This window comes from Perca fluviatilis, chromosome 2, assembly GCF_010015445.1.
Source record: "Perca fluviatilis chromosome 2, GENO_Pfluv_1.0, whole genome shotgun sequence".
Lineage (NCBI taxonomy): Eukaryota > Metazoa > Chordata > Actinopteri > Perciformes > Percidae > Perca > Perca fluviatilis.
In genome coordinates, this window is record NC_053113.1 from 27,091,065 (window position 1) to 27,118,016 (window position 26,952).

Below are 26,952 nucleotides of genomic sequence, written 5' to 3' on the forward strand. Positions count from 1 at the left end.
CCGGGCTTAGTGGCCATGGCGGAGACAGCAAATACAAGCAGAGCAATGTTGTTCTGTTCCACGATTCCTTGGGCTGCACACTGGTGCAACGGTCGGTGACCTGGACACAGACAGTCCTTCGGGAGCAGGATAGAAGCTAGGCTCTGCTCCAGAGGCAGGACCGATGGGAAGCCTGTTTCTGTGTCGCTGTGGACCCTGGTGAATGGCGCATAGCGGGACACCGGCGCCTTCAGTTTCCCGGGGTGAGTGAACGCTTCCTCGATGAAGGGCTGAAGCTCCAAGAAGCGCAGCCACAGAGGAGCGTGACTGGATGGCGGCTCTGTACATACAAGGAGTCTGCCTGTCGCTTCAGTTCCTCCGTCGGCAGGCAGGCGCAGAACTGGCAGGCGGCCTGTGGGGTAAGTGCCAGTCCGGCATGGACGGGGCCAAGGCATGCCTCACAGCTCAGGTGGAGATCTGTAGGCAGGATGTAGCCGGTCTGACAGCCGGTACAAAGGCGAACACCACTGGACTTGGAAGTCTTCATTCTGCTTGCTTTAGAAAAACTGGGAGCAGATCTTTGATTTCGCAGCTGTAATATACAGCAGCTGCTGATGTAAGAGAGGCCCGGGCAGGGCACAAGGGCACGAAATAAATCTTCGCGAGGGATGAACCAAATAGCAACCGCTCTTAGAGGGCGAAGCCTATACGAAATAGAAACTACTTTTCTTTGTTCAATTGTGGTGATTTTTTAAGGATGCTAGTCCATAAATTGACCCACTTTGGACTAAAATAAGCCGTGTCAGTGGCCATTGGAACTGGCACACCTAAATGCAATGCAGTAGTCATTAATGGGTGTCTGTGACACATGCCTTTGGTGTGGGAGAACAGGGTTCAATTCCCACTGTGATACATCAACCAATGTGTCCCTAAGCAAGACACTTAACCCCTAGTTTCTCTGACATACAGTGTATAGCAATTTTAAGTCGCTTTGGATAAAAGCACCAGCTAAATGACATGTAGTGTAATGTTATAGCTATAAATTATACCTGGCTGTGCTTTTTCTATGACAAATGAGTGTTGTGAAACATGCCTACTATAGGCCTATGCTATAGGACCAAAAAAACTTCAAAAGTAAAATAAATTCTTAAAACACAGAATGTACCCTTAAGCATCAAATAAATAGCATAGAAGTGTCAAAAGATAGGCTAAATATCTCTATTTGAAGGGGGGGAAATCGTGTCACTTCCAGATACTTACAAATAGCCTACATTTTATTTCTATTTTTGCTGATATTCAACTAGAAATATCATTAAAGCTATAATTATCTGAAATTTAAAAAAAAGTCAATGAACATCTTTTTTGTCAGTCACTCACAGATTATTACCCTGGATGTGATTATTACCATTAGGTTACCCAAGCAACACCTACGTTTTTTTTTCAGATTTTTTGACTACCCACCATGCATGCTCCCTGCGGCCCCATATGTCAATGGATGTAACGCGCGGCCCCCCGCTTCACTTTTCTCGCGTCTACTGCGCATGTCCCCAGCTGTCGGGTCATATGACCAAGGAAAACGAAACCAAAAAGGAAAAAAGAAAAAAAAAAAAGGACAGACAAAGGACGGTCGATGGCGAGAGAAGTAACTGGTGTGTGGTTCCTTGTTCGCTGAAATCTCTGTAGGACGGACTAGAAGTGGAATACTGTTTAAGTCACGATAAGCTACGTACAGCGTGCTGAGAGCTCGTATACATGTCATTAAATTAATACACATGAGCTGAAAAATATGCGTAGATCTGCTTTAGCTACCGAGAACGTTAGCTAGCTAGCCTCTTATTACTGCTAGCTACTTCGCGCATGTGCTGTTGGGCTTCAGCGACTTATCTTGACTGTAGAAGCTGAAATGTGAATCTTTGTAAAAAGTTACAGTTTGCATAAAAAGCAGACGTAGGACTGGGGTTACATAGCTAGTTAAAGTGGGGCAGGTGGCGCAGAAGGTCAAACTTTTCTGCTTTTCTCAGAAGACGCAGATCTGGCTGCGTATTAAGGTGTGTGTGTGTGTGTGTGTAAGTAGGTAAACTAGCTGTGTTTGCTCTGAAGATGAGGCTGAGCGGTGTGCTCGTGTGTCTGTTCCTGCTTTGGGTTGAAGGGTCCTGGGGTGACACACCGGCCAACTGCACCTATGAGGAGCTACTGGGGACATGGGTGTTTCAGGTGTCCAAAGGAGGACACGACAAGACCATTAACTGCTCCGCTGAAGGTAAAAAAACAACCCCACCACACTATAAACTACTCACATTATGGGACTGGTCAGAAGCATAGGTCAGAAGTGATGGAAGGAGATAACGTTACTCTTGAGTAGTTCCGCAATTTGGAAATCAGGTGACATGTTAGGGCCCGTTGAATTTAGGTTTTCAGTACAGACGGAAACTAAAGCAGGTGATTCCCTGATCCCTTCCTCTTTGAGTAGCGTTAGTCTGGTTTGAATAACATAATACACATATTATCCTTACAAAAACTAATGTCATTGAGTGACCAGCAAGTATGACGTATTATGATACCGGACCTAAGTCATTATAAAATGTTTTTATGTGATTATTGTTATAAAACTTTATTAATATTTATGGCTGCTTATAACTGAGTATACAGTGCTATAAGTAGATTATAACACATGTATAAGTATGTTTCTAATGCATTATAGACATGGGCATCATAGAAAGTTATTAATACTCTTGTTGCTGACATTGTGTGTTATGTCCTGCTGCTCATGGTGTCTTTTCTGTGTGTGCGTTTTAATTGTGACTTGCCAAGGGGCTACAGATGAAAATCTTTAAACTAACTCTGGGACATAATGTTAATGTAAATGAGTAGCCTATGAATAATATCGTACATGGCCCTTACAAATAAAATCGATATGAATAATGTCAACCCTTTATTTCATGTATGAACAAGAATCTGTATCAACTTTAGTAGCTCTCACTACTCTCACATAAAGCCAGTCAAGAACGTTATATTAACATTATATCAGATTGCAATAGAATCATGCTCAATATTGTAGGAACACTGGGTTCATAGTTGTTGCTGAGGACTAATGATTGGAAATTAATTTAAAAGTTGAATCATATCCTGCATGTATGTTGTGGTGTTCCTCCCCAGCTACAGGCGAGAGCACAGTGACGGTGACCCTGGAGAAACTGTCTGTAGCCACAGATGAGCTGGGGAAGATCGGCTTCTTTACCCTCATCTACAACCAGGGCTTTGAAGTGGTCATTAATGGGTACAAATGGTTTGCCTTCTTCAAGGTAAAATATGCATATTATGCACAATTTGAGCAATAATTTCAGTATCTTCTCATTGTAATTCTGCAAAAAACACTAATTTCCTGGGTCAAGGTTTCACTGCAATCTATTGAAAACGCTTGCATTAAGCTAGTTATTATCCCATCGTTAATATAATAACTCAGCTTGTTTTATGCACTGTTCACTTTATGTTGTCAAAGTTCATCTCATCATTCAGCACCCCCTGACATTAAATGTTTAGTTTCACTATCACTCAATTTCCTGTCCTTTCAACTGATATGATGGTATCTGGAAAATATGCGTACCTACAGTACACTTAGGGCAGGCTGAAATTAGTTGGAAATATGCCGCTATATTGAAGGTTAATGTTTAAGTCATGTGATATTTCTAGTCACTCACATGACACTGAGTTGAGGGATGTGTCTCAGCCTGTCTGTCTTCAAAACCAGGTTATGATTTATTCATGTCTAGTTCAACTTCCCCATTTTCTAGACTTAATTTAGTTTAATGTAGCGATATGAGAAGAATGTGGATATTTGGTTGTTTCAACGTAATTCCTTTTGAATAATGTACTGGAAATAGTTTACCTTATATGGTTTATTGTGATCTTAATTTAGTCGCTTTTTTAAATCCTGAGGGTTTGCCTTAATCTGATTGTCTGCCTACACTTCCAGTACACTGAAGATGGCTCTAAGGTGACCAGCTACTGTGACCAGACCCTGCCAGGGTGGGTCCATGATGTTCTGGGACACAACTGGGCCTGTTTTGTGGGGAAGAGAGTGAAATCAGTACCACCCAAAATAGATTACAAACCAGTTTTCAGCAGCAGGTACGTACATTATGATAGCTTGTTACATCCCAGAAAAATGCAAAGTAGAGAAATGCTAGCTAACGAGCTAGACATCAGTGGTACATGGGAAAATCTGTTTGTACACAGACTCTCAGCAAAGGCTGTGTTGATGGTCCTTGCTTTCAGTGTACTGTGCAGTTTCACATCTTGGCTTTAATCTACACTTTCCTTTCTTCCCTTGTTCCTCCCCTGAGGTGAACTGAGTTAGCCTCACTCACCTTCCATAAGCCTTGCAAATGGGCCTAGAATCTGAATTCACATCTGATAAATCTAATGTTGACGCACAATCGTTGCTGAGGAGACAATACAGAAATTAATTACTTGATTAAGAAATGTACGATGACTCAGTTTCTGGCAACATAAAGCTGCTTCCTGGTCTCTTTGGTTCCAGTTGGATTTAAACAAGGTTATTGTAAAGTTACAGGTTTTCAGAAGTTTCAAGTTTATTGTAATTTGAAACCATAAAAATATATCTGAATTAAATATTGTTTCTCTCTCACGTGTATGATCCACTGTGTTGTCTGGGCTCCCCACCAAAACTGCTAATTTATCATATTGTATATATTATATTTATAAACACAAATTACATCATAAAAATATAAAAGGTTTGTATATTCACAGTCAAAATGTATGTTTGTGTTCATCTTTGCCCCAGCTTGCTCTTCAGCATTGATTCTATTCTAAGTATTTGCATATTGAGGTGTATCCACATTATCCCGTCTTTTTTTTAGGGTATGCAAGAGTGTCTTAATGTTTACAGTATGTTTGTCCCTCCACTGATAAAGATGATCAGTGGAATTTGAGGTCTGTCTGTGAAGGCAAAGCTTTGGAAGTTAACCCTCCTTGTTTAGTGCATTTTATTTATTTATATATTTTTTTTTATTAATGCTCAACTTTCTACTGGGTAAAAAGAGCCCTTTTCCACATAACTTTCAAGCCATTTTGGGATGCTATTGCTATAGAGTGCTATTACTCATGCTTGGTCAGTGTGTATGAAAGCCCTTAAATCAGGAAACCGCACTATATCTTGCTGTGTTTTCCCCACATACAGGAAGCTCACAATTGCAACTGAAACATTTAAACTGTGTATTATTAATCTGTAGATAACACATTCTTTCAGCATAAAATGTGAATATTTGCACCCATTTACACTTGTCTTTTGGCTGGACTTTTATTAACTGGAGTAGGATCTTTTCTGCACATGATTTTGTAGTGGATAGGTCTGCCTTGTCTTAGTCTGGATGGACATTTGTGTTGGGAGTTGTACTACCCTCATTAACTTTCTGTTAGGTGCAGTTTCTTACTGGAATAGTCTTCAGCACTCAAGGCAACAATTCAGCTTGCAACTGCTTTTCAAAGCTGGATTTGACATCTGTATCAAAAACTGGAAATTATATATACAGGTCTTTATTATCCAAGTTAAAAGTTTTTTTGCATTGCTAGTGTATAATTTTATTACACTGTCAGGTGTGGGTATTTTGTCAAAGCTGTACACGTTAACCAACTAACATTGGTGACATACTATGATTCAACTGAAGAATAATTGCTTCCAATGTCTTTGTTCTTCTGTTTGTGTGGCAGACGAGCCCCTTTTTAAAAATAAAAAACCAACCACAACCACACGTTTCCTTATTCGCCCTCTAGTCTGTTCCAGAAGCCTTACAAACACAACCTGGACTTCATCGATTCCATTAACTCTGTTCAGAAATCGTGGAAGGCTGCGCCCTACCCAGAGCATGAGATGTACACTCTGAAGGAGCTGCACTACAGAGCAGGGGGGCCCGCCTCCCGTATCCCTGTGTGAGTATTTACTTGCATTTCCCATACTATACTACAATGTCTGACAGGTGTCATGGAGGAAAAAAAACACATGCACTCAAATTAGTAATACAGGCTCCTAAATTAATAACTAGTATGCTCAAAATTACTATTATTACTACTACGTCTTTATTCTCCATGAATCCTGCCGGGCTTTGTCCTATTCATTCAGTTAGGAGGTGTATGAAACTGCTTTTATACACAGTACCAGTACTCCATCACACACAACACCTAAACAGATGACTCCTAATGGCAAGCTACATGCATTTCATATCTATAGTAATAGGTTTTCTGTAAAACAGTTTTTCAATGCAAAATATCTAACACAAAATTCACATGTGATTCTTTATTTTTACGCTAGGCGTGTTCGTCCTATGCCTGTGAAAGCTGATTTAGCCAAGATGGCGGCAGCTCTACCTGAGCACTGGGATTGGAGGAACGTTGACGGCGTTAACTTCGTCAGCCCCGTGCGAAACCAAGGTGAAATTAAATTGCTGTCCTGCAGAAACCTTGAAACGCAGTATTTTTTTTTACTGTTGTGCGCCGACATGCAAAGGTAGTTCATTCAAGACATACCAAAGAGAAGATGGAGAGATAACTGTACTATACTGTATCTGTGTGCACACATTAGAAATGGAATATGTATGTATCAATCGGAAGACTTGTAGGAGGCAGACAAAGGTGTACTTTTACACTTGAGCAGCCGTCAGTAAGGGCAGACACTGAACAGCAGCCCGTCGCCTACTTGGCCTCCCTCTTGGCACACCTGGGTCTGCTTTCTGCTCTCCTCCTGTGTTTCTGCACAGCTTAGTGTGAGGGTGGAGGGATTATTCGTGGTGAGTAGTTTGAGTGACTGAGAGGGCCTCTGTAGAACTGGGTTTAAGGATCTGGAGAGGGCTGGAGAGTTTCAATAGAAGCCCTCTAAGCCACTTTGCAGTGCTGCTGAGCTTATTTTTGCTTCAGTGTTTCGAGTCAGGTGGATTTGGTAGGTTCCATTTCAGTTCACAAAAATTGGTATGATTGAGGATAAATTGGTCTGCCTGCTTCTAAACTCTAAATCACATGCAACACCAACAGTGACTTTTAAGGGAAGATGCAGGTGTAACTGGCATTGTAGCAGATTAAAGCTTCATCATAAGTCCTGTGAGAGAGCTCTAATGTTTGTGTCCTGTGGGTCCAACATGACAAACCTTTCATCTCTCATCTCAGAAACTTCTAAAATATTAGGACAACAACGTTTTCCCACTAGCACTGATCTTTAGTTTAAATAGTTGTACAACTTATTAGTCTTAAGAGACTTAGATCTAAATGAAAACTGTTCTCACTGTCTCCCTGACTTGAATCATTACTACAATTAAAGCACACTGCAAATCCCAACAGCCTATGTTCTCTGACCTAATTTGTTTCTGCAGAGCATTTTATTAAGAACCTGGTGTCCCACACTATTGATGGTAACCAGTGGCTTTAATCAGTGTATCTGTCTCTGTGCATTGCTCCATTGGGTATACTGGGGCAGGAACATTACAGAAACATTGTATTCTTGAACAAATGTGCAATGAAAGTGCACAGAGTTACCAATTTATTAGGAGTTTATTTCAGGGGTGTTGTAGCAGATTGCATGTACAGTATCTTTGGACAGTTTTGGTTGACAATGTCAGACGTGTTGACATTATTGCCACTTTTTATTGGCGTTGCAGCATTGCATTATATTGAAAGGTGCTTCCAATGTTTTGTCTACTTTATTTACATAGATTAGGACAGAATTACTAGAAGTACCTCTTAATATAATGCGATCTAGTACAACACCAGTTGACTTGTACAATCAAGAAAAACTGAACATCACAAGCTTTACAAAGTCAGGATTTATTGCAGTGCTGTTGTATTGCATAGCAGTGTGAGTGTAAATCTTTGACGTTCCGTTTCAGCATCATGCGGAAGCTGCTACTCTTTTGCCTCCATGGGAATGCTGGAAGCTCGTGTTCGAATCCTCACCAACAACACTGAGACTCCCATCCTCAGCCCGCAACAAGTGGTCTCCTGTTCTGAATATTCTCAAGGTAAACTAACTCTCCATCTAAAATCTTGTTTCATTTTCCATTAAAATAGCCAAGTATTGCAAATATGAATCGGGCAACATGTTCTTAGTTGAATATTCATATTGCGATACATGATAATGATGAAAAAGTGTAGTACTGCTGTATGTAGAAAACTCTGGGACACCGTCCTCCTTTATCAAAACAAGTAACACTTGAGTGTTTGTTTTTTTAGAAAGTATTGTATATTGAGCGGTTTATAACTGCAATGATTAGTGAATATCCACTAATTATTTTTGAAGAGTCCTGGAAAAAGCCTCATTTATTTTTTCAAGAGGGATTTCTCCAAGTTAAAAAGTCAAGTAAACCTCTTAAAATATTTCTTGATAATGATAACTCTGAATTTCAGACCTATTGAACAAACCAGATTTAACCTTCATCTCTCCTCTTTAAGGTTGCGATGGTGGGTTCCCATACCTGATTGGGAAATATGTGCAGGATTTCGGCGTTGTGGATGAGTCATGCTTTCCATATGTTGCAAAGGACTCTCCGTGTGGCGTTCCTCAAAACTGTGGCCGCATTTACACCGCAGAATACAACTACGTCGGGGGATTTTATGGGGGCTGCAGTGAGATGGCAATGATGTTGGAACTGGTCAAGAATGGACCCATGGGGGTCGCCTTTGAGGTAAACCAGATGCTCACAGTTTCCTAATTGCTATTCCAATACATACAGTATGTGTTCAATAAACAATTGGTGGTTTTGATCTGTCAATGCAGTTAAGTTGAGTTTAACCTGTGTTGTCAGAAATTGCTTATTTTAGCCCAAATTCAGCCACTGTGTCTTGCAGAAGTCCAGTTAAACTAGAAGCCACTTTATCCAATTTCAAAATAAATCCTCTTCACAAGTTGAGATTTTAGGAAAGATTTCTACTGCTTGAGATCTTGTTTTCCAAAAGAATCTTAAAGCTTTAGTGCATAACTTATTGATATTAATGAACGTCCGTTACATTCAAGCCATTGCCAAATGAGTTGCTACAAAGCTAATTAAGACTATCAGCTGCACACAACTCTCTCTGTATTTCTCAGTATGGCTATGTTCAGAAGATTGTGTCGTCCGGCGATTTTCGCACACAGAAATTTGAGTGAAGATAATTACCTCTTCTGAAGAGTCCATCATGTTTTTTTAATCCTCCATGTCCTCCTTGGCTACTAGCAACTGTGTGGAGGAGGGGTGGGGGTGGTGCGCGATCATAAGAGGCTTGTATCATGTGGACGCGCCGACAGTGTTGTCGTCATTACTTTGAATTCCTCATGAGTGGAACTACGCACCGTAGCTTTAAGGATAAATCTAAGAATCAATAGATATTCAGGCCATAAAAGACCTATATAAAGCTTTCACATGTTCACGTAGTGTTTCTGAATTAACACCAAAGAAGACATTTTAATATTCATGTCTTCTACTGTTTCTACGGTTAGTGAATTTCAACCCCTTGTGGACTTAATGGTCAAAGTTTTATTTCCGAAGTGTATTCATTTTTACGATGTTAGTGGACATGATCTTTGCATCAAGGAAGGTGGCCCATCTCTGCTGTAAAACACTGAAGGAAACCCTGCAAGATATCATCTTATAATGATAATAAGATATAATGCTTCTCTTTTGTATTGCAAAACCTTCAAACTTTGCTTTTTTGTGCATATTTCAAATGGAGCAGTTTTGTCACTCTAATCTAATTTAATTCACCATATACTGTATAGTATTATGCCACCAACTGTTAACATAAGCTATTTGCTAATTATCTGGAAGTACAGGTTTGACCTTTCCTGTTAACCTCAAACCACAAAATGCTACCAGACAGAGAAAGTGATTCCCGTTAATTTACTCATTTATTATAGTAATAGTTTGTTCGTAAATGTAACCTTTTTCTCTGAATGAAGTGTATTCTGTAATTTCTGTACAGCCTCCTGATTCATAGGTATATCTTGGATTTGGTATAAAGTGTAAAATGTAAAGTAAATCATCCCTCTCCTTCCCAAGGTCTACCCTGACTTCATGAACTATAAGGAGGGCATCTACCACCACACAGGCCTTGCAGGCCCTTTCAATCCCTTCGAGCTGACCAACCATGCCGTGCTGTTGGTGGGGTATGGCCGCTGCCACATGACCGGACAGAAGTACTGGATTGTCAAGAACAGCTGGGGCACCGGCTGGGGCGAGGACGGCTACTTCCGAATTCGCCGGGGCAGTGACGAGTGTGCCATTGAGAGCATTGCAGTTGCAGCGAACCCCATTCCCAAACTGTAGAAGCTGTAAACTCAGGATGAAAGGAATGAGTGGTTTTAACAGCCGGGCACTGTTGTTGTAGTAAATTTAGACAACTATAATCTTACATTAGTGAATAGTTTTATGGTTTGTTTCTAAAAGTATTGACACATACCACTTACAGCAATTTTTTTTATTTGAGGGAAACAGTTACTCTGCTCTTATGATGCCATGAATTTAGAATGTTAATTCAAGCTGTAACTGCCAACATAAACTTGGAATCAAAATGCATCGATACACACATGAGGAGGAGTCAGGACCTTGATTCTTTGTCTCAGGGAAGCAACAGTGGATAATTGTAATATCTTCTGCCCTTGCATCAAATTGAAACCGTGACTGCCATGTTTCTCTGTGGGGCAATTTGTCCGTGTTCCCTGTGGAGGATTTTAAAGGGAATTCTTAATCAATCGATAAAGGGATGTTACTGATTGTAGTGCCTTTTTATTCTGATTTGCACTGTTTTTCTTAAATTGGACAGATTAAAAGCATTCTTAAATGTCTGTTTTCTTTGTGTGTGATAGAAGATGAAACACAATTTGAATTAAATCTTCCTGGAATGTTTTTTTTATTATTTTTTTTAATCTTTGGTTGGGGTGGATCAACAGTTTTATCTAAAGCAAAGACTAGCATGCACAAAAATGCATGACAAGGTTACAACAAACAACAGGAGGGTGAAACCATACCTTCTAAGGGCAAAACAATAGCTTACTGTGTAAGGGGCTGAAGGAATGATGAAACAAAACGGTTGATATACTGGCACAAGCTCCTTATGTGGGTAAATCTTAGTTTAATTTTCTGGTTCACAGTGATGAAAGTAACTAAGTACATGCACTTGGTACTGTAGTTAAGCAATTGTACTAAAGTATTTACATTGCATGCTACTGTTTTACTTAAGCACGTGATCTAAATAATTCTTCCACTGCTGACTTGATATTAAAAGTGCCGTTCGGATGTTTAAATGCGTGGTGGCACTCCCAGGCAGCTCGCCTGCGTGTGTCACAAGGTCCAGACGTCTGTGCTCTACTTCCCTCTGTGGGCCAGGGCGTACCTCACCTCCCCTTTCTCTCATTCCCAACTCTCTTCAGTTCTCTCCGCGCTGTCCGGTGCTCTGCTTTCCCCTTTCATCCCACCGGTCCTCTCCATTACGGTGGATTCATGCTCAGCTCTCGCCCTCCTCGGTCGCCATGCAGAACAACCACAATAAGGAGCATCTCTATAAGATTCTTGTGATAGGGGACCTCGGGGTCGGCAAGACCAGCATCATCAAGCGGTATGTCCATCACAACTTCAGCCCCAACTACCGAGCCACCATTGGGGTGGACTTCGCACTCAAAGTCCTCAACTGGGACCAGGAAACGGTGCGCCTACAGCTGTGGGACATTGCAGGTACAACACACAGTCCAGCTTTTACGCACGGCTCACATGAGTTAAAGCAGATTTACAGGAGGGGAAACAAATATGTGGTGTTATGGAAATTTTGATAATAAGTTTGAAATTCCCAGGTGGTTTCTGTGATTTACTTTCCTTTGAGTCAAACTTTACACATGTTCTGAAGTGAGCCACGGCCAATAAGGATAACTGCCTATTTAGTATCTTTGAAACAATTAGAATGTATGGATTTCGAAAGATGTAGCCAATATGATAAGACACACTGGTCAAAAATAGATGGATATTAGTTTATTGGTTAATATTCTTTAGAAAATAGTGTTTGTCTGTTGGCAACACACTTTGGTAGACAAAATCACCTAATCTATTAAAAACTTATAAGTAGAATTAGCTGTAGGCTTCATTTGGAAATTCATTGATATTAGTGCCAAGCTATTTTTAGAGGAAATTATGCTTATTATTATGTCTTGTTTTCTTTTTCAAACGTCACATGATTGAATGAATCTGCTTCACAATCACAGTGTGGTGGTTATAAAAACCTACTTCTTTTCCATTTTAGGTTACATACAAAACTTTCCAAATAATAAATTAAAGACTGATCTGAGGTCAGCTGCTCAAATGGAAAATATAGTTGTTTCAAGTCAAATGTGGAGAACTGTGTATTTTTGATATACAGATAGTTTAGGTCAGTGATTAATGAGCATGAGAGCACTTCATCACAGTTGTTATTAAACCATTTTGGTGGCAGGATGATATTAAGGGTTAAAATTCCTCATGTGGACCAGCTGACCTGTTGGCATTACTCACATCAAATCACTTGGAAACGCATAGCTGCAATTACATGTTGCTCTTTATTTACAATCACAAGGAACACACGCTCAATCCAGAGAAGTCATGAAACAGAGAAACTTTCTCTGAAACCAAAATCACATATTGTACATGAATAGTATTACATATATTCTGTTGATATTAAATCAACAAAATATTTGTGACCTTTCATAAACCAAATGTGGTTAAAGCTGCTTCATTATGTGGGGCAGAGTAGTGGTGGCATCTAAGTTGTCTTTATGATTTTAAAAGGCTAAGAATGAATTCATTCATGCATACAGAGATGCATTTATTCAATATATAACAGTAATTCTGTCTTGCCCCCCACTGGCCACTCACCTCTTCTCTGCGATATGCTGAGCTGCGTGACCTTTCTCGGATACTCTTGTAATTTGTTTTATTTTCATTTTGTACTACGTCGTGTGCATTTATTGGGGTTCGTATGACTCGTCCACTTAGACATGGAGAGCGGAGAAGTCCATTGGATAATAAAATAGAGAATATCTTCTGTAAAAAAGGAGAAATTAGTATTTAACATAATTTATTTAACATAATACAGTATTTAAATGCCGTGATTGCCTTTGGCAAACGCAGTAATAATAAAGGCTTTTGAGTGGGATGCTGTTGGGTAAGATAACAAACCTAAAGGCTACAGCAGTCTCATCTCACATGAGTGTCGGCTGAGGTTTAGAAGAATCCTCTGACCTGCTGCTCTCTCCCCTCCTGTGCGCCCTCTCCAGTAAGCGCAAGCAGTCATGTGTCTTAAACTCATGTGAGGGAGATTTGAGGCCTGAGCTCTTGTATACAGAAAGCTTTTATTGTGAACTATAGAGGAGTGTCTCCCTCAGAGAAAACTGCTATAGGTCTGTACTGTATGTGCTCTAACGTTATAAGCCTTGAGGTGGGAAAGCCTGAATTGTTAATCTTAGTTCTGCATAGCCTGTCCATTATGGGTTCTCCATTTAGTTTGGATCATAGAAGGGACACAGATTATGTCAAAAATAAACACAGTGGTAACAAGACAAATATGTAGATTAAATGTGCCTCATGTGCAAATAATTAATTTGCATCTGGCATTTTACTTCAGCCAGCACTGCTGTCGGTTTGTTTGGGGGTTTGATGATAGAAGTTTTCTCATGCCACAGATGTAATAAATCACTTGCCATTTCTGTGCATTTCCCAAGACAAATTATAACTTCATCCGTTCTATTTTTGACTGCCATTTCTTTCATGGCCAGGGCTGAGAGGGTGACGTGGCTAGCTGCACGGGCATATACCATAAAGATGTGAATGAGGTTGGTTTAGGGCTTATTAGAGGGGCTTTCCTACTGTTCAGCCTTTGGTAATCACACAGATATACATGTTGAGCTGTGAAGGTCTGTGGCACAAGTAGAACTCCAGATGTGTGCTTCTGCTCTACTCTTCTGCTCTACTCATCTCCCCTGAATTACCACATAATAATAGTAATCCCTATAAATGAAGCCATTGACACTCCTTACCCTGACTACCTACTTTTTAAATCAGCTTCTTCTCTACTAAAAGCACCGTCGTCCGACATGAACACACAACTGTTACTCATAACAAGGTTGTCTGAACTTTAACATAAATTATTGTCATTCAAATTTAATGTTATAGAGAAATACTTAAATTTGAAACCATTTTTTTTTAATTATTATTATTTGGTCATTGCCCAGAAAACATGTTTGAGTTGGCTTACACAGAAAGCTGGAAACCTAATTTTTCACTTGGTATACAGTAATACTATACTATGATACGTATTAATATAACACAAGGCTCTGCCCTTCTGATATGTCCTTAATTGAGACCTCATCCCAGCTGTTGTGAGGCTGACCCGGTGCTCTGATCCAGCTGTGCAGGATGGCAAGTGAAAAGCAAATGATCCCATGCAAACTGTTTTTAGGAGGATCAGTTGAGGTTTTGCCCGCAAACTGAACTGTTATGCTGTTACTGATGGTGCTCTGGCAGACGTTATGGATGGGAAAAATGTGTGTGGATACAACATTCCTACGGAGCTTATCGAATTAATTTCAGCCTCAATTTTTACAGTTCACACACACACACACACACACACACACACACACACACACACACACACACACACACACACACACACACACACACACACACACACACACACAGAGTAAGTAACAGTAAAACATGCATGTCAGTCACACACACACAGAGTAAGTAACAGTAAAACATGCATGTCAGTGTGTGTGTGTGTGTGTGTGTGTGTGTGTGTGTTTGAGAGAGTGGGTGAGGTATGTTGGTAATACTTGCATGCACCACATGTGCATATGAGACAGAAGTGTGATAAAATCCTCTGTGTGGGTTTGCTGCTGAGGTGGTACAGCATCGCTTTTTCGGTGCCAGCATGTAGCTGATCTCCCTAGAAATGGGTACAAAATAAAAAGATGAATTTCTCTCTGTGTATCTGCGTCCTTGTCCATCTGTGTCTTCTAGGTCAGGAGAGGTTTGGCAACATGACCCGTGTGTACTACCGCGAGGCCATGGGTGCCTTCATTGTGTTTGACGTCACAAGGCCTGCCTCCTTTGAGGCCGTCACCAAATGGAAGGAGGACTTGGATTCCAAACTGTCACTTGCCAATGGGAAACATGTAGCCACTGTGCTTTTGGCTAATAAATGTGACCAGGGCCGGGACGTACTGACCAATAATGGAATAAAGATGGAGCAATTCTGCCAGGACAACGGCTTTGTGGGATGGTACGAGACGTCTGCTAAGGTGAGAAAGATTGCACACACACACACACACACACACACACACACACACACACACACACACACACACACACACACACACACACACACACACACACACACACACACACACACACACATAAATACAAAGCAGTGACATAGCTAGTATTGTGGTGCTGTGGATATAAAAAGTAGCATTTCAACAGGAGCTCTGAGGTTCAAGTAGGCGTGTCCTTCCTGTTCAGATGTCCTTGAGAAGCATCTGACTCCCTACCCTGTGGAGACGCCACCACAGAGGCACAGAAATCCTTTAAAAGTGCTGAGTTTAACAGACTCACTACTGTCTACTTGCTTCAGTCAACGAGCAGAGCTGAGTCTCACAGCAGACATTCCCACTTTGTTATTTCAGGTCAGCTGCACTTGCATCAGCTTCTCTATCATCCAGACTGGATGTGCAGGAATGTAGCAGTCCACTATTTTCTACTGACTGACACAGATTAAAGGAATAGTTTGAAATTTTTTGGAAATAGGCTCATTCTCTTCCTCATCGAGAGTTAGATGAGAAGATGGATATCCCTCTCGTCTGTTTCTAAAATATGAAGCAGGAGACAGGAGATGGTTAGCTTAGCTTAGCATAAAGACTGGAAACATGGAGAAACAACTAACTTTTAAGGCTTTATCTAAAGGTTAAAGCACTATAATTGCCTTTATATTGGTATTCACACAGCCATGTGAATCAGTGCACTGACTGAAGCAACAAGAGCTTACATTTTTGGAGATTTGGAGATTTCACTACACTATATGTGACCATGTATGTATTTATGTATGCATGTTGCCAGTTTAAGTCTTAAGCACATGTAACCTATACAGTCTGAATTGGACACAAAGTATTTAATTGAGCAACAAAGTACACAGATAAACACAACGAATGATAAAATATGAAAGACAAATATGAAACATTTAAACTTGAGGAAACTAAAATACAGTATAATTCAAGACGTATTGATGCAGACAGAAATGAAAGAATGTGGTGAGTAAATCCTGACTGAGAGATCAGGATTCACCCACCTACACACAACTCACTGAGACACCAACACAAGCCCTAATGTGGATCAGGAATCTCACAGCTGGATGATGAGAGAGGAAAATAGACTGAGACGTGCACACACACACACACACACACACACACACACACACACACACACACACACATGCATGCACGCACACACAAAGACAAACCGTTATCCATATACAGTAAAAATAATTGCAGTGAAACTAGCTCTCTATTGTTTTGTTTGTTACTTTGCTATTTATTGGAGGTGCACAACTGCAACAAACTGATAATAGAAAGTATTAGGTATTTAGTTAATTTACTATTTACTAGAAAGAGTGCCCTCACCAAGGCAGCACAGTCCTCTAAATATTTAGTTATTTTTTTAAAGTCCAATGTGTAGGAATTTCTCCCATCTAGCGTTGAGATCATATATCGCAATCAACTCTCTCGCAGCCTTCACGCTTCAAAAAGCCGGTCTCTTGCTCTTTTCAATATCCTTTTTCTTTTTCTGGGAGAAGAAGAAGACTCCTGTTCCTGAAATTTGGATTTTGAATACGTGTGGTCCTCCATGTTTCCTTCTTCAAAGTTGCCGGGGCCGGGAAGCTACGATACCCATTAGCAGCATTAGCAGCACCCTGTGAGTTTATCATGTGACAGCGAAAACACGAAAGGAGGAGCAGTATATCCTGTATGTCCCTTACCGGCTAAAGTATTTCAAGATGGCGCATGATTATGGAGTGTCTACCCCAGTTCATGCAAATGCAAATGTAAAATTTCAACCCAAAAGGAATACTTGGAATTGATGGTGGTGGTAAATATTCATGAAAAAGGACACGTTTGTAAACAGGCAACACAGATTTTGATAATGAACAACTAAAAATGTTCCACACTGGACCTTTAACAGAAAATGATTATTCATTTTACTCACAAATAAGTAAAAAGTCCTTTAAAAAGTCATGGCTCTGATTCTACACCAACAACTATTCACCTGTTTTTTGACTTATTGGCTTTGCAACAAATGTCTTACCCTTGAGATAACCTTCTGAATAACAAACAGGTGGAGGAGGTAACTGGAAATAGTGGTGACCAACGATAACTGCTGCAGTGAAAGAACAATAAAGGTGGCTAAGATCAATTAAGGATTTAAGCTGTTGAAATCAAGAAAGTAAACCAGTAAAGAAATTGAGAGGTTTTACTTACTTAAAAGCACCACCACCAGTAATGTGGCATTTTTGAAAAATTGTAGATGGTCTCACAGTGTGAGCCGGCATGTGAACATTTTTACTGGTAGAGTCTGAATCCCATACCTTTGTTTTGTGTTTGTTTAAAAAACAAAGAAAAAAAACTGCCAAGAGTCTATTTGTAACCGTAAATACAAATAGCAAAATATTAAGCCATATGCATCTTGATGTCTCAAGTGTCATTTGTACAAGAAAGTATACATTTTCCTTTTGTGCTGAATGAGTGTATAGAGTGTAATATATCTGACATACTCACTGCGAAATAACCTGTCAGAATAATTATTTCAAACGTTTATCTTAAACAATGCTGCACACGTTCTGCATGCACAAGAATGCACAGGAAGAGAGTGAAGTTGGCAGATTGTAGAGAAGGTGTTTTGTTGTGTTCTGTTTTACTTTGGAAGAATCGTTTGTTCCAGATCTATAAGTGTGATAGATCACCATGTGGCACACAGAGGGGTTTGTGTGTGTATGTGTGTGTGTGTGTGTGTGTGTGTGTGTGTGTGTGTGTGTGTGTGTGTGTGTGTGTGTGTGAGAAGCTCAGGGTGCTGCAGACGACAGCAAGTCACATCCACTGAACACACTGTAAGATCTTATGAATATTCAGCATTTCTACGGCGAGTGCATCACAAATTAAGAATTTCTGTGCATGTGTGTGTATCTTATCAACACTCGCTGCTGGCCCTCTCCTCATGTGAGCCATTTCTCTAGTTTACTCAGCCTTAAGCTCTGGTCCAAGTCACTCTAAATCTTATGGGTGCTGCCTAATCTGTGGGTGCTGTTGACAATGGACATTTTGCATTAGTGTTTTATTTTGTCAGGTAGAATAGGTTTGTAAATCAAGCTCACTGCTTCCTGTCTGTTTCCAATTAAGGTAAAATTCACTCAAAACAACCGTTCATAATGACAATAAATAAACACAGAATAATTCACAAATGCACTGGTGCAACAATACTGTGTAAAGTTGAACCTGATTCAACTTTAAAATGTGAATAGAATAAAATAGAATGAGCAGCACTTTATTTATTTCTGTCAGACCAAAATCATTCTGTTGTTAGCACTGTTTATTTAAAACATTACGCAACTGTATTTTGTTGACATAGCTTTTATTCTCTCCTGTTGACATCAAATTAAAGCTCAGAAAACACACTTTCACATTATTCAGTACCTAATGAATTATTTTTGATGAATTTTGTTTGATTTCATTAGATGCAGATCCTTGAAAAATTAATAACATTGTGAGTAATTAATCATAACATTTGGGTTTGAATATGTATATTCCTATTATGTGAGAGTCTGTATAGTATTTTTATGACTGTAGCTGTTTTGCTATTGTGAGAGTCTAACCACTATTACAGAGACATTCATTTTATTGTCTGCAAGAGTATGTAAGGCACCAATATTCAGTTTGAGAATAATTTATAATATTGTACATGTAGACATACAAAAATAGTTAGAAATATCTAACTATTTTTGGTTACTTTCTGTATTTCTTACACTCCAATGCTATTGTTCAAATAATCAATTCAGAGATTTCACACACTTTACTATACTTATATCACTCATCACATTGTGTTTGTGTGTAAAGGAGGGATGAGGTTGTATTGTTATTTGTCAGTGCCTCAACATGCAGAGACCACTGGCAGCAGCTGTGACGACATGTATGTAAAACTCCCCTTTTCAGTTTGTGTTCACATCATGGCTGCTGGCTGGTGTGTCATCCACACCAGCCTCAGTTTAGTAACGGCCAATTTGGTTCACTCACCTGCTCTCACAGGTTTTTCTTGCCGCACTTGTTTTATTCCCTTTCATCAAAATGCTTGCATTAATCAATTTCTCTTGCCTCCTTCTCTCTTCTCTTCTCTTCTCTTCTCTTCTCTTCTCTTCTCCACCTTTCTATCTTTTCTATTTTTTTCCATCAATTTTTTCTTCTCTTTTCAGGAAAACATCAACATCGATGAAGCAGCTAACTGTTTGGTTAAACACATCATTGCCAGTGAGAATGACATGCTCCAATCAGAAGTCCCAGACACCATCACCCCCCAGTTAGAGAAGGACAAAGGCGGGACATGCTCCTCCTGCTTTAGATCCCAGTAATAGCCCCTGGCATTTGGATATTCTTTTGTATCTCATTACACACAAAGTCGAGTTTGTCTGTGAGCAGGAGACAGAGGGAGAACTACTTTGGCTGTTTTTTTTAGGAAGCATGTATAGGTGCCAACTCTTTTCCTGTCTGGTAACTTGGGTTGGGTGAGTGGATGACAGACAGGCAGCTGGCTCAAGAAATGGAGACAGAAAGCGAGAAAGAGAGATGGATGCAGCTGTGTGCTTGTCAAAGACAAGGTCACCCTCTGGGCGACTTCAAGCCTTGACACTGCCACTTCAGTTACCATGGAGACACAGTTAATGAACACATGAACAGAAAGATTGCAGCAAATCACAGTATTTCTGTATAAAGGTCCATGGAGATGATCTCTATTCAATAACCACATTAGGTGTTTCTTTTTTTCCCTCCTTCTCTTGCCCACTCTTTTTTTGGTCTCTGCTTGTTTCTTTCTCCTCATTCAGTTTCTTTTTAGTTTTTCACATGCCATTCTGGGCTAATAAGCAGGCGAAAAAGCACATTTATATATAGGTTTCCTTTCAGATAACCAAAGCAATTCAATCTCAGTCCTGATAACACTACAGCTACGTTATTAGATATATAATTTCTTTAAATCTGGTTTCATTTATTTTATTTTACTTTTTCATTGTCTTTTCTTGACTTCCGTCATGTACATCTGGCGGCTCCAATAATGTATATCAGATTATATTGATGTCATTAAAGTGCCTTTTCTAATACAAATTATTTTATTCAATGCCTTCAATAGAAATATTCACTACATATTTTATTTTTAAGTGCACTTAAGTTATGTATGGCCTTACTTTTCATCACTGAGGTGGAATTCCACTCATTCCCATGGCAACATATTCAAAATACTATGATAATATTGTTTCCATTTTAATTCAATGGTTTTATATTACATTTATATTCCACTGTTCAATATTTGTAATATTTGTAATTATGGGATAAATGCATATATATAACATGTAAATATGATATACAGTATAATGAGATAGATTGTAGAACCAAAGATGTATCCAGTTCTCAACATGTTGATATGAATAAACCATAGCTTTACTGACTTATGTCTGGATGTGATTTAATGCGATAATCTTCACACCCAGGTGTTTTCAATCACTCTGGCTGTTTAGACCAACACTGCTATAGGTGGAACTAGTCCTTCCCTCACAGGTGCAACTAATTAACAGGACAGGTCTAATCAGGCAGCAGTGAAAACACCTGGGTAAGTGGACAACATTTCAGCGTCAGTGTCACTCTTTTGCAGTAGCCTATAAGCTAAACTGACATACAACAAAACACACTTTTTCTAACATACATGTACAGTGGATTTTGTGTTTATATTTAAAGGTCCCGTGACATGGTGCTCTTTGGATGCTTTTATATAGACCTTAGTGGTCCCCTAATACTGTATCTGAAGTCTCTTTCTCGAAATTCAGCCTTGGTGCAGAATTACAGCCACTAGAGCCAGTCCCAGAATGAGCTTTCCTTAGGATGTGCCATTTCTGTGTCTGTAGCTATTGTGGAGGAGAGAGGGGGGGCAAGGTGGAGGGTGGGGTGTGGCCTTGACCAGCTGCCAGTTTGCTTGTTTGAAAGCCATGATGTCTCTCTCTCTTATGGCCTCATAAGGAGCAGATTCCAGATCGGCCCATCTGAGCTTTCATTTTCTCAAAGGCAGAGCAGGATACCCAGGGCTCGGTTTACACCTATCACCATTTCTAGCCACTGGGGGACCATAGGCAGGCTGGGGGAACGCATATTAATGTTAAAAAACCTCATAAAGTGAAATTTTCATGCCATGGGACCTTTAAAGGTAGATTCATTTCATTATTATTTCATATGTTTTAAGAAAGCAGATTTAACCCACCATGTCTGTGTCCCCATAGACAGTTAATCCAGATATTGTATCCTATACACAGAAATTTAGGTGGGGCTCCAGCGGAGAACAATATTATTTATATGGGTCCCTGATCCAATGAAAATTTTAAAGCATTCATATCTCTAGGCAGTTATTTAGTTTTAGGGTTGTGACCAAAACACGCTTGATCGATACCCCCCTATTATTTTTCTAACTAAATCACTAAAATGCTTTTAGCTGGTATAAAGAAGAAGAATAAAATGCTCAGCCTTGTTATGATCCACATTAAAAAAAACACACAGAAGGAAACGTTTTGCGACCAGCAGCTTCACAACCAATCAGGTCAGATATCCTTTGCATATGTAGTTAATTAATGCACCATTCTCCGAATCATTCACTGTTACAATCAGTAAACGTACAACATGATTTGTGCTCAAAGCTACATCATTATTTCTGGATCTATGTACATGATATGCACATGATCTACATGATAAACAGTACATTAGTTTTGGAAGGTGGCTATTAAAACTCGGACAGGAACATATCGTTTCAAATTCACAGATTTAATCAAAGCACAGCAAATTCAAATGTAATGCAATTCAGATATCTTCTTCTGGTACTAAACCACATAATTTATTTCAAGTGTCTCTCTTTTTTAAAGACATTTAAGACTTGAGGAGAAACATTCCTCCATTCCTCTTAGAAGAGGATTATGTTTTTCTCGCAGTATGTGTTACCGGTCACTCTCGCTAATATGCTGAAAATCTGCTTTTACAAAGAAAAAGTCCAGATTCCAGTAGGTCTTGTTTGTTGATTTATTGTCGTCGGTGACCTGCCTCCGATCTGCCGTGTGACTGCAGCCAGCCTGCAATACACCGTCTTACCTTCACACTAAGTTCCACTGCAGACATTAGACAATTATCTGAAAATACTCTTTTGAAGGTCATGACATAGCATACTGTCCCTTGAATGTATTGATACTGATGATAATTTCTTTGAGAACAAATATAGCTTCCAGTTGGGATTTGTGGCTGCTAAGCAAAGAATAAGTAAACCTGGGGTTGACTACACTGCCAGACTATTTTTGGTTGTTAATTAGCTAGTTTCAGTGATTTAATATGAAAAAAAGCAATCACACAAAGAAGACCCAAGATCAGGGCCATATAAATTAGATTAATTCAGATTTAAGTACGATGTTGCCTGATTTGTACCAAAACATTTCTGTCCAGTTACCCAACCTTTTTCAGCCTTTTGCCTCCACCAGACCTCTCCTTTCTCCTGACACTCTGTCTAATTAACGGCCTCAGAAGATAACATTTTGTGCCTCGCTTAACACTGGTTTCTTTTCATCCCAGTGACACAAAGACACAATCTATTATTGATTCAGAGGTGAGGGAGAAAGACTGTGGCACTCTCTGATTTGTATTAACTGGATCGGATTGTCAGCATTGATGTAACAATTTGTGAGAGAAAAACACAGGGCAGAGGGAACAGGGAGAGATGTTGTGGGCATTTTCCTCTGGTGTGTGTCAGAAGCCGACCCCCTTCTCTGCACACACACACACACACACACACACACACACACACACACACACACACACACACACACACACACACACACACACACACACACACACACACACACACACACACACACACACACACACTCTCGCTCACTGCTAGTCTCTAAGGCAACAGGCTGCTGAGAGACTGATAGAGTTGTTTCTCTTTACTTACAGGCCCTGTCTTTTTAGATCTTCTTGATTCCTTTCCCATATTAGAGGGAAAGAAGAAAAAAGGAGAGAGAGAGAGAGAGAGAGAGAGAGAGAGAGAGAGAGAGAGAGAGAGAGAGAGAGAGAGAGGGACCATAACAAGGGACTATAATCACAAGACTTCTCAGTCATACAGGATAAGGAGAAAATAAGCTGCACGTGATTTCAGGATGACTTAAAGGGCTTCCTCTTTCCCTCTTTCTCACACACTCACACACTCACTAACTTACACACTCACAAGTGGACATTTTACATAATGCACACAACTTTACCTGTCAGTGCTGTTACGATTATTGTGTTGTAAATTGTATTTAATGTTCGCAATAGCCTTTAGCTGGAGTTTGCAAGGATTTCTGTGCAAGAAGAAATCCTCTGGAGGTCCAAGAAGTGCACGAGCACCCATTGTGAATTCAGCTACTTTTTCTTAAATGAAAAAGTACCCTTTGAAAATGAAATGCCATTTATTTTGCAGCATTGATACCTAAGCATAAATAATAAAATGTCAAGAGCTTGGCAATAAAACAGCTACAGTGAAAATACAGGCACTGAGTTCAGTTGAATTGCTACTACATGATCGATAAACATTGAGAGAGGTGTTGGAGTGGAGGCTGTGGCAGGCGTAATCTGGCTGTGAATGAAACACCCGGTAAAATGGGATCGATAGCAGGAGCCAGGGGAGACTTTGGATGAATGAAAATAGCGGCTGCACCTCCAACTTTGATCGAATAGTGTGAGGGTTTGTCTGTGTGCGTCTACGTGTGTGTGTTACCTCACAGCAGCAGTTTTAAATGGAGTGCTATATGGAATATCAAAGACCTAGTCTGGATGACTCCACGGACGGAGAGATAATCTGCTTCAGAATCTGACCCAGCTCCCACACACACACACACACACACACACACACACACACACACACACATATGCAAATGTACTATTGATTACACTTGAGGATTTGTTTACATTTGCAGCAGGGACACAGTTATGTAGGACTTGATAATTTTGGACCATTTTGCCACCACCACCAACCTTTGCACTTTTAGATTTGATGCCAATTACACACCTGTTGTATAAAAGGAGTGTTTGTTTAATAAGGTCATTCAAATGCAATGCAAATTAGTAGATATTGACTTTATTTGTTAGTCAGTGTGTGTCAGTTAATACCAGTATCTGAAGCATCTAAAGGTAATGCTAAAATTAGACAAATTAAATGAGGCAAGCATTTGGAGAGTATGGTTGTGAAAGTACAAAGATAAAACAGAGGATACCAAGAGTGATTCCAGTTCTGTGTCTGTAGCAATGTAACAGTCTTCCCCCATCATTTCTCTGCCTCAGCATCCTGAGACATATTGCTGGAATTATCATGTTGGAAGTCACTGTTCTTCTTCCCTTGAACTCACTGACACAAAAATAAAAAGGGCCAGTTAAGGACTGCACATAATCACAACTGGAGTTATTTCAGGTAATTATCATTTCTGTTTTGTGTCTACCCCCTGATGGACTTTAAATACAGAATAAAAGGCTATTTACAATGTAATGTACTAACAGCTGGGCTAAAATACACAATAATGTACCCTGATCAGCACCTGACTGAGTGGAAAGGTTGTTCAGACAGCAAAGAACTGCCCGGCCGGGGGCATTTTGTCTAAATCACACCAACAAACTAAACTAAAGAGGTTACAGGTATGTCCCTGTCTAAGCCATAGACTGTAAGCCAGACAGGGCTCCCACACTGTAAGTGTACTAAGCACTACATAAACAAAGAAGTCATTTCTTTGAGATGTTTATGCACAAAGGTGGAGATGGACAACAACACAGGCGGTTTCTCCTCTAAAAGTGTAGCCAGGTCCTCCTTAAACGTGATGAAGTTCAACTACTTTGTTATCGTCACACCAGGATTTAGCTGCTTTCTTTTTTTTTGCAACGCTTTTATTGTTGACGACAAGCAGAGTAGCCTTAGTTCCACCTAATTAACATTACTGTCAGACAAAAAAACCCATCTTAAAGTCACTGGATGAACACATTTCTGATCCTTTCAGAGAAAAGACACCTCTTAGATCTTAATTCCATTCCCTGGCTTCAAGAACGGCCCCCTTATGTTTTAACAGTACACATTACGAAAGGAAAAGGAGATGAATGCCTTAATTTATTGTTACAATAAAAGACGGAAAATCCCTGAAGAATTCAGTGAATTGTCTGTTTATAGCTTCCTTTCAAGCTATGTTAGAGTTTGACTTTTATTCATCGACAAACTTTAAAATGGTCATGGTTTTCAGTAAACTGACTCCTATTAAGACACATTACATGCATAAAACAGCAGGTAGTCGCGTACGTTCAAGTTCACGCAGTTAGAGAGGCATGCTGGAATGTACACAAACAACAAATATTAGTTTTACCGACTCATCACAGACAGCATAGTATGCAATTTACTCCAATTTGGTCTATTATACACACTGCCACAAAGATCCTCAGTGACCGACTTTTATTTGAACAGACTGTGTGTGACGTGACAGAGTGGCTCAGTGATAAGCACTGTCAACTCACAGCAAGAAAAGCTCACACACTGTGCTTAGTTTGCATTGTCTTCCACAAGGTTTCCCTTTATAGTAGGCTACTCCAGTTTCCTCCTAAGCTCCATGGACATCAAAGTCAGGTAGAATGGGGACTCTCGACTGCCTACAGATATGTGTATAAGTCTGTGTCACCCTTGTAGATTGTTGACCTTTTCCGGGTGTTTCTCTAGTGCATGCTGAGAGAGGCCTAGCCTTCCATTATGTGGAAAACAAGAAGCATGTGTGAGAAGAAAATTTATGAATTTCTGAGCATTCCATTGGTTTCCCATCCAAAAGTGCATCTATTGGAGTGATGACTAGTGTATGATGTATCTTGTGCCGTGGGGTATACTATTTTGCATTCATTTCAGAAATGCTGAATAATAGTATGATTTATACTAAAATTAAATACAGTGCACATGTTGAGTGCATTTCACAAGGCACCATTGATGTGTAAAAATAAGTAAATTGTGTCTTCATGTCTTCCTGAAGGATATTTTACTTTACGATACACATTTTACGTGTCAGTTTGATTCAGTAAATTAACTGCCCAGACTGCTGTCAGTACATCAGCAGCTCTGCATCCCTGTGTGTCAGATGATCAGCACCTTGGACAGCGATTGTGACACACTTTGGTGCAGAATGTCACAAATGGGGCTGTTGATTTTCACTACATCACATTTTATACCCTATTGTCCCATTAATTGCTGTTTTTCCATCTACTGGTTCTATGCTCTAATGTGCATGATGCCCCAATGTCCTCTGCAGAATCAATTTGTGTCACATTACCATACAATTACACCCAATGTGTCCAGTTAACCCTCTTTCTATTGTAACAAAAGAGGTAGGAAATGTCAGCATAATTTATGTCAGTATGGATTTAATGGTTTCCACTTCATAACAAGTGTCTCTCCGCTCAGGAAGTTGATTGCTGCTACATCTTGTTTGTCCCTGGGATTCTTTTGGCCAAGGCCACTGTGTGTGTGTGTGTGTGTGTGTGTGTGTGTGTGTGTGTGTGTGTGTGTGTGTGTGTGTGTGTGTGTGTGTGTGTGTGTGTGTGTGTGTGTGTGTGTTGTGTGTGTAGTGGCAACATGTTTTCTG

At 39.9% G+C, this 26,952-nt stretch overlaps 2 protein-coding genes across 2 annotated transcripts; both read left to right on the forward strand.

Moving 5' to 3' along the window:
* Window positions 1-2,079: 2,079 nt before the first annotated feature.
* ctsc (cathepsin C) lies at window positions 2,080-10,836 on the forward strand. Its single transcript, XM_039826203.1, has 8 exons — window positions 2,080-2,239; window positions 3,136-3,281; window positions 3,953-4,107; window positions 5,773-5,928; window positions 6,308-6,426; window positions 7,872-8,003; window positions 8,434-8,666; window positions 10,017-10,836. The coding sequence occupies exons 1-8, from the start codon at window positions 2,080-2,082 to the stop codon at window positions 10,281-10,283; spliced, it is 1,368 nt and encodes a 455-aa protein (XP_039682137.1). The 3' UTR covers window positions 10,284-10,836.
* Window positions 10,837-11,258: 422 nt separating this feature from the next.
* rab38a (RAB38a, member RAS oncogene family) lies at window positions 11,259-20,735 on the forward strand. Its single transcript, XM_039826212.1, has 3 exons — window positions 11,259-11,687; window positions 15,000-15,280; window positions 19,492-20,735. Exons 1-3 carry the CDS (start codon window positions 11,486-11,488, stop codon window positions 19,645-19,647), a joined length of 639 nt encoding a protein of 212 aa, XP_039682146.1. The 5' UTR covers window positions 11,259-11,485; the 3' UTR covers window positions 19,648-20,735.
* Window positions 20,736-26,952: the final 6,217 nt, after the last annotated feature.

Excerpts from the sequence above, each read along its gene's own strand:
- ctsc (XM_039826203.1), top strand. The coding sequence starts at position 2,080 with ATGAGGCTGAGCGGTGTGCTCGTGTGTCTGTTCCTGCTTTGGGTTGAA. Across the intron at positions 4,108-5,772 it reads AAACCAGTTTTCAGCAGCAG|TCTGTTCCAGAAGCCTTACA; the intron begins GTACGTACATTA and ends TTCGCCCTCTAG. Across the intron at positions 8,667-10,016 it reads CCATGGGGGTCGCCTTTGAG|GTCTACCCTGACTTCATGAA; the intron begins GTAAACCAGATG and ends CTCCTTCCCAAG.
- rab38a (XM_039826212.1), top strand. The coding sequence starts at position 11,486 with ATGCAGAACAACCACAATAAGGAGCATCTCTATAAGATTCTTGTGATA. Across the intron at positions 11,688-14,999 it reads ACAGCTGTGGGACATTGCAG|GTCAGGAGAGGTTTGGCAAC; the intron begins GTACAACACACA and ends TGTGTCTTCTAG. Across the intron at positions 15,281-19,491 it reads GGTACGAGACGTCTGCTAAG|GAAAACATCAACATCGATGA; the intron begins GTGAGAAAGATT and ends TTCTCTTTTCAG.